The following is a 17,739-nucleotide window of genomic DNA, read 5'->3' as shown; positions in this document are numbered from 1 at the left end:
ATTTTCATTAACAGTTTTTGCTTCCTATTTAACTATGTGAATAAAATTATTGAAATTGATAATAAATAATTAACGTATTTTGTGATAAAATATTAATAATAAGTTGTTCTGTTTATAAAATAATTAAAATACTCTTAATTTATTTGTACAAATTTATAATTATAGAAGTATCCTTGTAAGGAATAGAATGAACAACAAATTAATATGAAATGAAATGAAAAGAAAGTGAGAGATTCTTTTCTAAAAAAGGTATTTTGAGAATTAAAAATATATTAGAAACAAATTAATGAGAAAGTTTTAATCTACTTATAAGGTGAAAAAAAATCATTTTTTTCAAACTATCTACCCATTCCATCTATCTTATTCAACTATCTTGATAGTCGTGAAAAAAAAAAGGGAGATAATAACACGAACTACAATAAATTCATCATTATATAATATGACGTATTAATTTCCAATGTTTCATAATAATTAATTCAACACATGATATAATAAAATAACATACTCCCCATATCAGTTTATATGACATATATCTTTTTTAATCAATCCTAAAAAAGATACATTTCCTTATTTAGCAAATATTTAATAATATTATCATTTATTTATATATATAATATATCCACATTAAATCCCAGTATCCCACTTATTTAACAAAAAATAACCCATAAAAATATACATTTTTAAAGTTAAAATATTACAAAATCTCTCAGTCAAAGAAATAAATATTATATAAATAAGTACCACCAACCATCCAAACTGTTAAAAAGTAAACAGATTTGGTTAATTCGGCCGGAGTCGGACCTTTTGCATGCAAACGACGTCGTTTCATATAGCAAACCCGACATTCATAAACCATTTTTTTTCTCTAATTTGAAGACCCAAACATTTTAGCTTTGGCGTTCGAGTCCAATTTTCTGGATCTTTCTAGAGTCGACTCGTTCGCTCATAATCGATCAAATTTGATAAATTTGTTCTGTGTTTCGATCAATCGCCATTAATCAAGCTTGTAAGTAATTGATCTTCGCTCTCTCTATCTAAAAATGTTGTCCATTTTTGTATATGTTATCATATATGATTCATTTAGATGCACCGACAATTTTGTAATCTTGTTGAATTTACTTTTGGATATGCATTGGTTCTGCTGGTATGTTAGTTAATTTTTTGAGTTGTTAAAAGTTTAGTTTGGTTACTGATTGTTCTCCTCGAAAATGATGTAATCTGAGCGAATTTCAAATTTTCAGCTGCTTATTGATGAATTTTGGGGGGTTTTAGGCCGAATTATATTTTTGATTTTTAGTTGTACAGACTGTAATTAACATTAAACATGTTGTAAAAATTGATGTTGTGAGACTCTTAAAAAAGCTTACTTTTTTTGTTGTTGTGGGAAGTACAGGGATTCTAACTTGTTTCTGATTTTTATACATTATGATTACATGGGTTCTTATATTGTATTGACAAAAAAGGAGACTTTTCTGGTAAAGAGGATCTCTAGCTGCCAATTATGAGTCTCTTAGTATGCAAGTTTTTTTTAGTGTAACCCTAAGGGTGTGGCTTAGTGGTGAATGAAGTGGGTTAAGAATCATGAGATCTCATGTTCAAATTTTAGTAGAGATGAAACGCTAGGTGATTGCTTTCTATCTGGCTTGTTGCTGGTAGGAGGCGATATGTATCCTGTGGAATTACTTGAGGTGAGCGCAAGTTAGACAACAAAGTTATACTAAAAAAAACGTCTTTTAGTGTATGATATGAATTGTATGAACTCATGTATACTATGAGTGCAATGCTAATACTACGTGGTTTACTTGGTCCCTCGTTCTCTATAACATTGGACTTAAGTCAATGTGAATGTCCTTCCTGCTGCTATCGTCAGCTTACATTTACTCCATTTTAGACCTGGAGGTATTAAATATGCTCGAGCTTCGCTTGTGTTGGAAAATACATTAGCATGGCTCTGTTGTTAGATGATGGCTGTGAGGGAGGATAGAAGACAATGTTATTCAGTTAGTCAGTTAGGGGTGTTGTCAATTGGGGAATATGTGTATACATGCAATAAAGCCGAGTTAATGTACATACACTACTCCTCTAACATGAATGAACACATTCTCTCCTTTTCATCCTGTGTGAAGGTGTTTGACTGACGTGATAGTTAAGATGAGTATGTACAGTATATAAATGGTATGCAAGAAGAGTAAAGCATGTACATTACCAATTTTCTACACATATACATGTCCCCTGCTTTATTTTATGTGATACTTTTCTTTTTAGTCTGTACCAAAAAAATATGACACCTTTCTTTTTTTGAGAACAATTTACTCTTAGCATCCCCATTTTACCCTTAGTTACATAAATGAAGACGTTCTCTTTCTTCTCAGTATTTTTTGTCCCAAGTCCATACTTTGTTTCTTCTTGTGAATTGCGCTATTAATCTTGAGAAAATAGCCAAATGTGCCCTCAATCTATTAGCCAATTTTCAATTACACACTTAAACTTCACGAGAGTCCAATTACCCCCTGAACCTTTTATTTTCGGAATTTTGTAACCCTTAAACGCTGATCTGTCCAAGAAGGTGAATACACTGTTGGAAGTCCATAAGGGTTGATGGAGAAGTCTAAAATGGCTAAAGTTGAATTAAATACTCCATGTGTCAGTTTCTAGTTGGAGATTGTGAAATTAATTCATTTTTTTTTTTTCAATCTTTTAAATTTCTCTTTTTCCTTTTTTGATATCAAAAAATCATCATACTCATTTCATGGTTTCTTCAAGCTTTTCTCGAAGTCCTTCAAAGGTGGTTCTCTAAATTTCGTTAACGTTGATCAATTCCCGCACAAGTCCGATGAAACTCAGAAACACAACGATGAATATGTTGAAATGGGCTGTCGGAGTGTTGAATTTGAAGCAATTGAAGAACCCGTAAGAAGCAAAATTGAAGAGTAGCTTCTGTATTTTCCGCTGGCTTTTCGATGTGGGGAATCGGAAGTTTGACAAAATTTAGGGAAGGGGCAAGATTTATGGGAAGTTTTGGGAGATGTTCAATGTTTCTAGGAGTAGAAATTAAAGGAAACTTTGTGACCCATTTGATCTACGAACTTCGAGAGATCTATATGTGGAATCATATAGCCAAAGTCAGCCATGAAAATATTGCAATATGCAACTTTTTGCCATTTTCCACTATTGTTATGTGATAAAAGTAACTGGCGGCACTTCATGAATTTCAAGAGATCAAATGGAAAGGAAAGAAATATAAATCAAATGAATATACTCTACATCAATGGTTGCTCCGGCAAGCAAGGAAGAAATCAAATAAAGAAGAAAACAACGAGAGAAAAAAAAAGGAAAAGAAAAAAATATTAAAAATGAATACACAGTGTAAAGGTTATGACTTTTTGAGAGATAATTATTCTACTTTAATGTAGTTCAGCGGGTTAATAGGACTCCATGATGTAAAGGTGTGTAGTTGGTAATGGGCTAATAGATTAGGTGGGGTGGGGTGGGGAGGCAGGGCATTTGGCTATTCTCATTAATCTTCTGTTATGACAGTTCGCTTTAGTGTTGTCTTCTTAAACAAAGTGTAGTGGGTTAATATTTGTACTGGACAAGTTTCTCACTTTGCTATTCTCTGGATTTTCAGTTAATTCAAGCTCTTCAGTGGGATTTGGTTGCTGGACCTTCTATCTTGTACAACTCCAAACATGAGTTTTGTTTTCCGAGGTGCTAGAGCAGATATAGAACCTGGTTTTCCAGGATTGATCCCTGAGCGCCGTGCAGTGGTAGTCTCCTACATCTCCTTTTAATAATCTTGGTCTTGGTTGCCCTAAATGCTTCTAGTGCTTGTTACATTTGTTGTACTTATGTACCCTTACTTTCTTCGTTTTCCATATTCAGCGAGTCCATGCTGGCCGTCCAGTTAATACTAACTCACTAGCTTTTCTTGTCACAGGTACCTCTAGCTTATATCAATTTTTTCTATTATTTTTTTGTCATGTGTTTGATTTACCTAGATCTTTCAATGTAACCACTTTGTTGTGACAGTGCTCTTGCTGTTCATGATTCTGAATTCTCATCAAATGTCACCGAACTTTCTGGTTAGTGGTCTCTTAAAGAGTGATATCAGATTATGTATGATTGAATTAAATCTGGCCCTTATTTTGATTATGTGGAACTTTGTGTGTTTTGGCTTAAATCTACCTTGCAGCTGTGGTTGGTGCTTGGTGTCTTCTTCATGGCAACAACCCTAAGGATGTATGCAACGTGTCAGCAGCTTCAAGCACAGGCACAAGCTCACGCTGTTGCTGCAAGTGGCCTTCTTGGTCCTACAGAGTTGCGGCTGCATATGCCCCCATCAATAGCACTTGCAACCAGAGGACGGTTGCGAGGCCTCAGACTACAGCTTGCACTTCTTGACAGGGAGTTTGATGACTTAGGTGACAATGCATGCATCTCTGATCTTGAGCGTTTTCTGGCTTTTTGAAAATCCAGAAACCAAAACTTATCTTGTAATGGTCTTAAAAGGTGTGGGAAGTTTATTGATATTTTTTGGTACTAGCAGATTATGAAACGTTGAGGGCACTGGATTCTGATGATGCTCCTACAACCCCATCAATGACTGAGGAAGAGATAAATGCTCTTCCTGTTCACAAGTATAAGGTTTCTGGACCCCAAAGGTCTGTCATGTTGATTTCATTTCTAGTTTTTGCTTCTGCACCCTTATGAGATCTCAGCTTTTGATATATCAATTTAACTCCTAAATCAGTTTACGTCTTCTTCCTCTCTTCTTTGTTAATTTCCATCTGTGGCTTGTGATTAATGGAATTGAGGAGGTTATTGTCAGTTTTAATCAGTTTCTAAAGATTACCGAACCATGGTGTCAACTTGTGATGATTTTTTAGGTTGCTGGTGTGCTTTGATTTGGTCATATACATGATGGAATTTTATTAACTACATAATTTTGTATTATATGTAATCCTAATGTATAATTTCTGCACAGCGAGCTATGTTATTGAGTGCTGATGTTCTTTCATTCTTCATTTTCTTGCTCTGTAGTGGAAGTTTAGGAATTTTATATCTCAATTTCTCCGATGAAGTTGAGGACAATATTATCTGTATGTCAGTTGTGTCTCTTTTTTTGTGATGGGGATTCCCTTCCTCGTAATATGGTTTGCAATAAGCTTGTTATAGATCAGTGTATAACTGTATATCTGTTGGTACTGTGCCATGTCTCTCCTTTAGTAATATCTTGGCTTCTCTTGATCCTGATGACTGGTCTTCTTGGCAGTGCTGGTACATCAACACACCCAACATCTTCTTCAGGGTCCACTGAGGTACCTCATTTTCTAGCCCTTTCTCGAAGCTTGTAAAAGAGATGCCTACCCAATTGATTATCTTTTGGAGTTGTTTTTGACTCTTCGCATTCTAGTGTCCTTTTCGTTTGCACAATTGATTTGCAGGAACAGTGTTTACATGATTTATCTATAAGACACAATGTGATGATCCGTCCTATTTTTACTACTACCTCCATTTCATTTTATGTGGCAATGTTTGACTTGCACAGAGTTTAAAGGGAAAAAAGAATATTTTTGGAACTTATGTCTTAAATGTGCCATAGACATTGTTTTGGTTGTAAAAGCTTGTCATTGAGGGTAAAATGGGACATATAAAACGATGTTTCCAATTATAGGAATTTTCCGTTCTCTTCGCAACAGACTTACAGACTAAAAACGGCCACATAAAATGGAATGTAGGGAGAATGACTTTTTGGGTAAGTTCCAAATGTCTTCACCATAATGTATGGAATGTAGGGAGAATGACTTTTTGGGTAAGTTTCAAATGTCTTCACCATAATGTATGTTTAGATGACAAATTGATTCTTATCCAGTGACACCATAGTGTATACGCAAAATTAAATTCTAATATTAAAGAAGTGTTTCACCTGCATTCAAGTGAACTATTGAGTTCATTTCATGTTTTAGTGTAGATGCTGATCCCATGCTCCTTACCTTGAACAGACCCTAAGCTGTGTCCCTAAACTGGCCAATTCTGATTTTTCCTATTCCTTTTCCTTTTGCGATGTCTTTTTCCTCCTCATATTGAAACTAGTCTTTCTAAAAGGCACCTCCTCCAGAGATGTTAGAGCTCATATTAGAAAAGAAAGTATAATAAGAGCCTCGTGGAAGAAGTTCTCAACCTTTGGTAGGAGAGTCCCGACTCTATGAGAATTGTTTTCATTACTTCATATTCCGAGGTTCTTCTCCTCAACTCAACCATAAACCAAAAATCTCAAAAGATTGGAGGACAATTTGTTCTATGACTATTAAGCATATAGCAATGAAGCTCTTTCTTCATCTAGAGAATAAAAAGATAACCATCAAAGAAGGAATAAAAAAGAGGAGTAAATTTGAAGGAGACATAAGCTTCATAAATACAACAAAAGACAAATTACCTTGCTGCATTGGCATCCTTCATTGTTGATGAAATAAAAATCAAGTCATGTCAGCGATGTGTATTATCTGTGCTAGACTCATTTATTATTTGCCAAATGTAGTCGTGAAAACTTAATTTTTTTCGTCACAAGAGTAAGTAATTTATTATTGTATTTCAAGCAGAAGAAGCAAGAACCTGCAAATGCTGTAGGAGGTACAAAGAACTCAGATGACGAACTAACTTGCAGTGTCTGCTTGGAGCAAGTCAATGATGGTGAACTCATTCGTAGCTTGCCTTGCTTACATCAGGTTAAGTATTTTGATAGTTATGTTTATTCTCGTGGTAGTCTTCTACACATGCAAGTATATCACACATTCTTACCATCAGAAATTCCTTTTTGAGCACATTTCCGTAGATCAATAAGATTTTTGTTTCAATTTAATTAGTTAGTATCGACAATCATCTCAACTATTTGGAGAGCTCACTTCATTATTCAAGTGTATTAAAACAAGAAAATATTATGGTTTAGTTACCTACATGGTCAGGCATCTAGAAGAACTTGTAGATAGTCTTTTATAGAGAACTGCTAAATATCATCTCTTTCCGTCTTTTTTGGGGGTGTGGGGGAAAAGGAATGGGGTGGTTGTTGAGGATAAAAATTTGCCTAATTTAACCTTCTAGCAGCAAAGTTAGTAAAGTTCAGTATGATTATTTGGACATAATATTTCAGAGAAGTTACATACTTTCAATTTTTATCTTTTGTTTTTGCAGTTCCATGCAAACTGCATTGACCCATGGCTACGGCAGCGGGGAACTTGCCCTGTCTGCAAATTTAGGGCCGGGTCCAGGTGGGATGAGAATGGACAAGGAGGAGAAGATGCTTATGATATGGTGTAGTTTCAGCATCGATACACACATACATATATATAGCCTGTATCATCAAACGTCTGTTATGGCACTCTGCAATTGTGCAAACTAGCAGAAATATCTCAGATTAGTAAATATTAGCTTAGTCTTAAATTTTATCAGGATACAGAGGCGGGATCCCTCGTTCGAGGTACACAGCCCATGAGCCTGAACAATAGTTTCGTCAACTGTGTCTGTTTCCTCCCATCATTGTATTGTACTGAAAAATCTTATCTGGAAATTTTAGCTGTGTCAAGAATGTTTGTCACATTTATCATCAAATTGGTCCTTCTGTCTACTCATGTTGCTTAAGCTTCGTTATGTTTTTAGTTTGATTTGATTCTAGTGTTTTTACCCTCAAGAGATTGACTAATATATTTTGTTTTTGATGCTATCAAATCGATCAGTTTTGCCTTTGAGCCCATTTCTTATGTGTATGAGGTTCAAGGCGTAGCAGATGAATCAATGTGAATGACTGTAAGGCAAGTGGCGGAGCCAGGATTTTCAATGAGGGGGTTCAAAATCTGTAGAAATAGACAGACGAAGTAGTCGCAGGAGGTTCAACATTTACTAAATATACATAAAAAATTATATAAATAAGATAATTTTCGATGAACCCCTTAGTATAAGGTGGCTCCGCCCCTGGTGTAAGCTTTGTTGCCTGGACGCACTATTGGTGCTGACCATACTAGGTGTTACTGTTGTCAGAGGCGGAACCAAGGTTAGAAATTTGGAAGTTCTAAATCAATTTTTTTGGGGGGAGGAGGGGCAAGGGGGGGAGGGGAGTTCACATGTAAATATACATATATTAATTTAATTTTCTAATACAAATATAGGGTCTACAGAAGAACGAATTCATGAACCCCGTCTAGCTCCGCCTAGTAGTAAGAGAGGCTAATCATTTCAGTTAGTTCTTTACAAGCTCAAGAAAAGACAATTTAATATAAGGAGAACAAATGCTTTTTTCCTAATCAATGAGAGACTTTCGTCTTTCACATCATCACATAAAACAAGAAAATAATTGAACCATAAGAATTTTTTATTCTTTGTATTATGCTTCCTATGACCTATGTTATTATTTCACTTCAAATATTGTAAATTCACCTATTATTAAGTTAAAATAAATGGTTTTTTCGGTATTTTTCATTTTTTTTTTTTACTAACTTAACACAGTTTGATCCGTTCAAATTCAACTCAATTCATTTATTTAACACCTTTAATTTGTATCATTGAACTTTGGTATGAGTTGATGCACCACCTAAAAATATTCTTCACAATATTTCTGTTCAGATGCATGAATTAGTCCTTTCACGTCACTGGGGTATTACGTTGTTTCATCATTATGTCAAGACTCTAATTTATTGATTAAAAATTAGAAGTTTATCTGGAAGACTTTATTAGTATCATAAAATTATGTTTTATATTAATATTAATCGTTAATACAATAATTCGAGGTTTGATTCATTGTTCTGAAAATCATGAATAAATATCAAATCAGAGACATTATATGTGAAGAGGAGGTGTCCGAATGTTCCAGTGCGGAGGTATGAAAGACTGTCTATAGATAATATTAATTATTAAGAGAGGAAGAGGTAGATCGAAGAAATATTGAGGAAATGTGATTACACAAGACATGACGCAGTTCAAACGTTAGTTAGGAGGTTATGGAGATATAGATTAGCGTAGAAAGTTAGTAGGTTACAATGCATTGTCTTGTTATCCGTCTATACTAGTAATTATAGTATTGCTCTAGTAGTTTCTGATTCTTTGATTTTCGTTATTATTTGTTGTCTTGTACTTCAACTATCTTATGATTTTGTTGTAGTTACTTTCTAGTTACTATTTGATTTATTTTTTTGTTACTATCTGTTATTTCTTGTTCTTGTATTATTATTTTTTCTGAACTATTTTTCCCTTGAGCCGAGGATTTATTGAAAACAACTTCTTTATCCCTAATATAGGAATAAAATTTACTTATTCTCTATTTGTAGGATAATACTGAACCAATTTGATAAGGACTAGATCACAAGGACTAAAATTTGATAAACAGTAACTAGATCACATGGACTAAAAATTTAATTTTATCAATATTTCTAGGACAAATAGTGAAAATTACCAAAAAAATAAAATTGAGAAAAAAAAAGGACAATTTAGTTTCTAAATTAAGAAAGCTAAATAGACAAGCATAAATATAGGGCACTGCCTATGAATTTAATTTTCTGTTGCTGTCAATTTTCTCAGCGAGATTTCTGGGCTATCTTTTTAATGCAAAAAAATTTCAAAATTTGATTCTTTTACCTATGTTTGGTTTCCGACTAATTCAAATTTGTAATGCGCAAGACTTGTTAAAATTTGTAGGATAATACTGAACGAAATTATCAAATTTCACAAAGTGAAGTTTAAAGAGCAGAGAGTATATGCAGACTTTACTCCTACCTAAGGGTTTCAAGATTTTTTTTTTATTTCCGAGAATAAAATTTGAAACCTCATATTAACGGTGAAGGTTTGCAATATGTTTACTTTCATTCGATTAATAAAACAATATTATTTTCAATCTTTTATGGAGAATTTTGAAAATTTTAAACATATTACACTTTTCTGATTTACACATGCTTAAAAGTGTAAAACAATTTTATTTTTTTAATGAAATTGATATTGTTTATACGTTACTCCAATCATTACTTTTAATTTTTGAATTAATTGTACGCTAAAATATTACGGCTCTTTTGTGAAAGTTTAATGCATTGAATTCGTCTTAATTATATAATCTATAATAATATCTTAAAAACATGAATTTCTTATAGCTTTGAATGTTAAATTATTATAATACCTTTGACTATTTCGAAGGGTTGTGATTGTTTCGATGAATTGTGATTTTTTTTGAAGGATTGTGACTTTCTGAAGGGTTGTGATTTTTCTGATAAGACACGATAAACACTTGTTGATAATGTCCTTTGTTAATTGTTAGCTATAAATAGAGTGGTTTCCTCTAACTTTTAAACTATACATGTTTTTAATTTTCTACTCTTCTTCCTCTAACTTTTGTAGTCATTGTGTGAGTTTGAAATTCATCAAAATTTGAGGTACCACTATTCTTCGTTGATATACACGTGAAGGAACATTTTGATGCAATAGTTAATTGGTCTTAGATATACATGTGCAACACACGTTTCTAAAATTTAGTATCTATAAAAAAATGATTTGACATGACCTAAAATTATAGGGAGATTTTTTAAAAAATCAAGCGTAAGTATCGATCAAAATTGGTCATGACTAGGTGTGGACGAGGAAAATCCAAGTTAATTTCAACCTTGAGGACGTATACAAGGCTACAAGTTGAGGACGTATACAAGTGCTACAAGCTATGAAGTGGGGTAAAAATAAATTGATTTGACATACCAATATATATAATTGTCCTTTCAAGACATGAAAGAAAGGTTGTGAAATCAAAAATAGGTTTCTCATAAGAATCCTTAGGTTATTATAGCTAGCCTTAATTTATTAATTTTCTTATCGGTATTGATTTTCTATTTGGTGTTTGGTATTTTCATTGCAGCTCGAGTAATTCAAAATTACGTGTGTAAAATCTATTGGGGAGGTAGCGTTTTCTATCAAGAATATGATATTATTAGTAAAATAGGGTCTAGTCATAAGAAAAATCATTTTATGCAAGTATTAGTTATGCAATTGCAACGTTTAGTTATTCATGTATTAGTTAATCTGCTTTTTACATTGCAGGAAATAATATATAAATTTTTCTCATCACTTATTACACACGTTTCTTGATATAACTTACGTAAAATTTAATATCGATATAATTCACCTCCAAATCAATCACGATAAAAAAAGTGATAATGCTATCCCTACATGAAACAAGTAGCGTGGATATTTAGAGAACATAAGACATTCATCAGTTAGTTCAGTGTTGGCGTAGAAAGCGGAGAAATAATTGAAGAGTATCGTCTAAAGTTGTGGTAATATTACTCCGATCTCGAATTTCAGCTCTGAATATATATTCTTCTTTAACAAGAAGCACTTTACTACCTTAAATGAAAATTTTCTATACGAATTTGAATTAATAATGTCCAAAGTGGGTGTCCATACACCAAATGAAAAAATAATACTCCCTCCCTTTTATTTTGTTAAAAAAAATATCACCTTATTATAATTAAAAATAATTTAACTATAAAATTTTCATTTTATCGTTAATGATCTAAGAATCATTTCATACCACATATTTTTAGTTTTTTCTTTTTTTATATTCGATATTAGATTAAACGATACCACATAAAATACGACGGATGGGGTAATAATAATTGAAGAATCCGTACGGAAACGAGAGGATATGTGAAGAGTTGGGCTTTGGGTATCTGAACATGGCCCTCCCCACTACCCCGTGTTTCCCTCTCCCCGCCCCCATCATTCATCAATGTCTCTGTCTTTTAACTTTTCGAGATTTTCATTTGATAAGTTTGATTTTAAGAAAGTTAAAAAAATAAATTTTATGATCTTAAATTAAAAATAGGTAAATTTTGAGTAAGTATACACTTAAATTTGTATAAAATTGAATAAGAAGTAGACATATGAGTCTTACGTGACATAATACACGTAGAATGTCATATAGGATTCAAATTGCCAAGTAGGATGTTGTGTAGGACGCATGTGTCTATTGATTCAATTTTATACAAGTTTAAGGATCTACTTATGCACGTCTAAAGTTGGAAGGCATAGATGTGAGGTGAAATCAAGTTTAAATATTTTCTAAATATTATCCTCTCGCCTCCTCCTTCCCAATATATTGTTCAAGTTTCAATTAATAATCTAATACGTGTTGTAGAATGTTAGAGTAAATTAAAATTTCACTACATTAATTAATATTTCTATGACAATTATATTAGATTCAAAATTCATTTCTTTTAACATTACAAATGGTCCACTAATACACATTAGTAATTTAGCTTTTGATAAAGACATTAGACTGTATTTGATTAGACTTGTGTTGACCTTGTTATTAGCTGGATTTACCTAGGATTTCATATATATATATATATATATATATATGACATGTTTTAATAGCAAAAAGACATTTTTCAATACATTAAAGTTGAAAGTTTGAAAAAAGTTTCTTTTACGTTGTTAAACTTTTTGAATATTTAGATAAGATATATAAAATGAAACTGAGAAATATATAGACTAAGTCGTGGTAAAAATATTTAATTATAGTATAATTTTGAAACTATTTGGTACAATTTGTAATAAGCAGTTTCATATAACAATATAATTCAATATAATTTCATAATAAGCAGTTTTAATACAATAACAATTTCTAATAAGCAGTTTTAATACATACAATATAATACTTGACAATTATAATTTTATAATTCTTATATACAACTTCTTATACGCAATTTTAATACAATAACAATATATTTTGAGTAGATTGTACACAAGAAACTATACTTTTTTCCTAATTATATTTGTTGTCATGTCACCCAATCTTTTCACAATCGACCGTTCTCATAGATAGTCGAATCTTCATCACATGTAAAATATTTTTTTTTTCAACAATCAAATGATTTTACATTTTATGTAGGTCCTTTCACCTTTTGTTTTAACAATACAAATAGTTAGAGAAAATATTCAAATTTTTCTGTGTATTATATATATATATATATATATATATATATATATATATATATATATAAGATTGTCATCTATTATACTTTATGGACAAATCATATCATTAACATTAAATTATCTCGTATTTTCTTTTGTCATTATCTCATGATATTTATTGTTGATGGGAGAAGATAGATATTTTGTAAAATTAATCAAGATATGCTACAAATTAATTTCGCACACCACAATTATAAAAAAATAAAGGAATAGTAATAGTAATCACTATGATGGTGGCGTATATTATATTTGACCTACCTATATATGTATTAAAAACCATAGACTTCTAATAATTTTTTTTTAAAAAAGAACTTCTATAAAATAAAAATTGTACTTGAAGAGTAAAAAAGATCACTATGCCGGAATCACACGATTTACCCTTAGAACAAAACTTTTCAGCACGAATCTTAATTAATTGAGCCTAACACATGCAAACCTTAAACCCTATACAATAGTTGACGTGTAGTACTCTTCCTCCTTTAATACATACACTTCACCATCAATCAATTTGATAAAATTCTTTTGCAGGACGCAATTACAATATAGTAAATATATTTATTTTCCATATTAAGCTGTAATTTAAACAGACTGAGTAAAAGTATAGTATTAAATTTCTGAGTAATTTTTGGTACTTAAGATTGTGATGTGTAACTGTTGCAGTGTACCACACACCAACCAATCCCTAATATCTCGTAATAATAATATTCACTTTTTTCTCATCACATATTTTAGTATTTATACATCCACTCTTTAACACATTTTTCTCATCACCACTCCAATATTATTGTTTTTTTCCATTTCTCCCTTTCATTATTTTCCTAGGGTTAGGGTTTTGGTCAAGTACCTTTTTTATTTTCATGTTCGAGTTACATCTAATATAATATTATTATTATAGTTGTATCGATAAAGATCGTGATGATATAGTTCCAAGTCAATTTTTTGCGGGTGGAGCATCATCAAGATTCACATAGCTATATTAGGGCTCTTATAATTTTTAAAAGCCCTATGGCGATGTGTGGGAATCTTGATGATGCTGCAGCGGCGAATAATGACTAATTTTTTTTTTTACTAGAAACAATTTTCAACATTCATGAATCCAGATCGTGTGATATTGTAAGTATTTAATATCTTATCTTATAATTTACACTAAAATACATATGTTGTGATTTTTCGTTAAAGGAGGTTTGGATGAATCATCTTTTAACCCTCTAGAAAAGATTAACATTGTAGATCCGCTTTTGAAACGAATAATCTATAATTTATCAAAATTATTATAGATAAAGAATGTCTGATTATTTTTTTACGATCTAATATTTATTTTCTCCATAAAAGTGAAGTCCATCTATTTTTTGTTGCAGAAAAACAAAATAGCCTAGATATATAATGTATTTTTTTTCATTTAATTGTCTCTTATTCTTGTTCATAATAATTATTTTTTCTGAACAATTGACCGTACTGTCTGATGTTGCAGTAAGTATGTCTGTACTTCCAATGTAAAAGGTAGATACACAAAAAACATCCCGCGTTAGCAAGGTTCGAAAGAATTTCACTAACCTATATACACTTGCTACAACATCTTACACTTTTAAAATATCACTATTTTCCTTTGAATAATATTTAGTTACTATTTTTATAGATCTTTTGATTCGATAGAAAAATTTGAAAGTTTTTCTGTATTTCAATGAGAATCTATTTTTGAGTTGATTCGATGAAAAATGAATGGAAAAAAAATCATATTTGTAACAAAAATGTTTCATTGATTAGTGTGTGAAAAATCTTTGTTTCTAATAGTGCGATGTCTATACTTCATTGTTACATTTAAATATTTACAAAGGAATTTTTTTTATATTTTTTGTGTGTGTTATTTGCATCTTATTGGTCTCTTTGGATTCTGATTTTTTTGTCATTACTAACTAGCTCTTTTGCTTGATGAGTATCTCTTGTCATTGTTTGTTACAGTTGATGATTTATTTTGGGCCTTTGGCATATGGTGCCTTCACATTTTTTGCATATGGGGCAGTCCCATCTACAGTTCATTAGGTCAGTCAAATATTCTCTTATTAGTTTCATTTTATACATTAGGGGTGGACGTTCGGTATTTGATTCGATATTTTCAAAATTTAATTTTGGTAATTTGGCCATTTGTTGATTAAAAGTAGATATCAAATACTGAATTTCTTTCGATGTTTGATATGATATGATAAATCCTGATTCAACAGAACCTAGACATTTTTGTTTGGAAAATTGTAATATTTTGTTTTAATTTATATGTCTGGTTTTGTTTCGTCGTTATGTTAAGAAAATAAAAAAATAATTAAATTTTGAGATCTTAAACTGAGATCATGTTGAATGTCCTCAAATGTCTTTTAATCTGTGGTCTTAGAAATGGAACAGAGAAAGTTAGAATTAAGGAGTGGTCAGAAAGAAAAGATATTATTCCTTGGATAGACTAAAAGAAATAGTAGGACCAACAAATTGAGATAGATGGAAAAATAAATTTCACAATTTATGTACTTCAAATTTTGAATTAAGCTTTTCTCATGATCTTAAATATATCCCTTAAATGTCCCATTTTTCATGAATATAAGAGCATGTCTTTATGGTAAAATAAAGATTTGAGGCTAAATAGTTTCAAATTTCCCTTTTATATATGAAAAAAACAACCTAAAAAAAGTAAGTAGTTAATGTTTGTAACATTTTCTTTTGACAATTAGAGTGTATTGAAGATCATGAATAGAATTTCCTCTTTAAACAATTCTTTTAAAAAAATAGAGGGTTTCACCCTTCGTAAATGTCATAACTCATAATTAATGACCCCATAACTTAAGAAAGTCGAGACTTTCATTAGGAACTATAATGACCAAATAACATTAAATAGTTATGGAGTGCAATTAGGGATGACTATATTGTCGTAATAATTGTGGTTTTCAGATGGGCTTAAAATGCATGATTTGAAAATTATGAAGAGTTGGGAATTGCTAAATTTTTAGGGTTTTCCTGTAAAATATTTGTTCTTGTGCATCAAAGATTTTGAGAAAAACTTTGAAGTTGTTGTTGTTCTCATTGTTATTATATTTTGACCTAGCCTATAGAATCATTATTAAATTTGTATCCCATTTTTTCTGATATTATGTATGAATCAGGAATATCATAGTGAGTTAAAAAAATTATATCTTTCACCATAATATTTGATAAGTAAGATCTTGAGTTCGAGCAAATATTTACATAATCTATTTGTGTTCGTATGAATAGAGAAACTATGTTATATCTTGAGAATTACTTGAATTGCTTTTTCTTGAGATGAGTTTTTATAGTAAAATTGTGCATAAAATCAATAGCTGCCCAATACTATTGAATTTTTTACCAAAGTAAGCCATTATGTAAATCAATTCACCAAAATAATATATTTTTTTGAAATTTTACAAAACTAGAATAAACGTGTTTGGCAGTAACGTTTTAGGTATTATTTTATTAAAAGAAATCAGTAACAAAAAGACAAAAATCTGACGGAGTTAACAGACCTAAAACGTTACTTTCAAATACGTTTTATTAATTCGTTACTCACAAACACATTTTATACCTAAAACGTTACTTTCAAATACGCTTTATTAATTCATTACTCAGAGGGACGTTTTAAGACTAAAAGGTTATATCTGACTTTCACCACCATCAACCTCACTAGTCACTCCCACAACTCCGCCGCCCCCAATTATTACGACGCTCTTCTTCCTTATTTCTCCGACGACTTCACAAATAACCTCTGCGTTTCCGTAAGCAAAACTCTTTTGCTGGCATTTCAAACAGTTGTCGTCTTTGCTATGCTTTGTCACTATAAATTTCCCACTTTTTCAAAAATTTCTTAAAAAAATATATTGAATTGATTCTTGGAATTTGACTTTCTTCCATAGATAAGATTCAAATTTCAATAAGCGATTTCGATTAACTTGTCAGTTAGGTATTTGACCAACTAATTTGAAACTTAAATTTGAAGTTTCAGGATGTAAATCTTACTAAAAGGTAAGATTTCAATTACAAATTTGTAATTTCAGTTTCTTACAAATTAATTAAAACATAGTAACTTATATGTTTATATTTTATTTTTAAAAAATTCATAATTCCAAAGTTTGCATACATGTGCAGACACTCAGTTATGTTTTAGCCTCTATCTGTAATTGAATTCTAAAGAGTTCTTATGGTCAGTAACGTTTTAGTCATAAAACGTGATTGTGAGTAACGAATTAATAAAACGCATTTGAAAGTAACATTTTAGGTCTGTTAACTCCGTCAGCTTTTTGTCTTTTTGTTACTGATTTCTTTTAATAAAATAATACCTAAAACGTTAATGCCAAATACGTTTATTGATGAGTTTTTATAGTATTAGAAACAACCCTTTTACATTTCAAGATAAGGAAAATTGTGCATAAAATCAATAGCTGCCCAATACTATTGGTTAACTAAAGTCAAACTTCAATGAAAGTCCTCCATTTTGTTTTTTCAAGAAAATAATATTTTATAAAAGGAATAAGTGCATAAAATCAATAGTTGCCCAATACTATTTGTTAACTAAAGTCAAACTTCAACTAAAGTCCTTTATTTTGTCTTTTCAAGAAAATAATATTTTATAAAAAGGAATAAGTGATAATCGAGATGTAAAACACACAAAAACTTAATAATTCATATGCATTTTCTTACAAGTTATCTCTTTTTTAAACTAAGAAATCTTATAAGCCTATGATTCTA

General features: G+C 31.0%; 1 protein-coding gene across 1 annotated transcript; it reads left to right on the top strand.

Annotated features, from left to right (window-relative positions):
- Nucleotides 1–854: 854 nt before the first annotated feature.
- On the top strand, nt 855–7,574 carry LOC125869163 (E3 ubiquitin-protein ligase SDIR1). The gene is made up of 9 exons (XM_049549724.1): nt 855–1,006; nt 3,629–3,767; nt 3,883–3,937; nt 4,030–4,082; nt 4,193–4,421; nt 4,547–4,661; nt 5,273–5,318; nt 6,600–6,725; nt 7,189–7,574. Exons 2-9 carry the CDS (start codon nt 3,690–3,692, stop codon nt 7,312–7,314), a joined length of 828 nt encoding a protein of 275 aa, XP_049405681.1. The 5' UTR covers nt 855–1,006; nt 3,629–3,689; the 3' UTR covers nt 7,315–7,574.
- Nucleotides 7,575–17,739: the final 10,165 nt, after the last annotated feature.

The sequence above is a fragment of the Solanum stenotomum genome, chromosome 6, assembly GCF_019186545.1.
Source record: "Solanum stenotomum isolate F172 chromosome 6, ASM1918654v1, whole genome shotgun sequence".
NCBI classification, from domain to species: domain Eukaryota; kingdom Viridiplantae; phylum Streptophyta; class Magnoliopsida; order Solanales; family Solanaceae; genus Solanum; species Solanum stenotomum.
The sequence above is the reverse complement of the archived record's forward strand: the minus strand, read 5'-3'. Positions and strand labels throughout refer to the sequence as shown.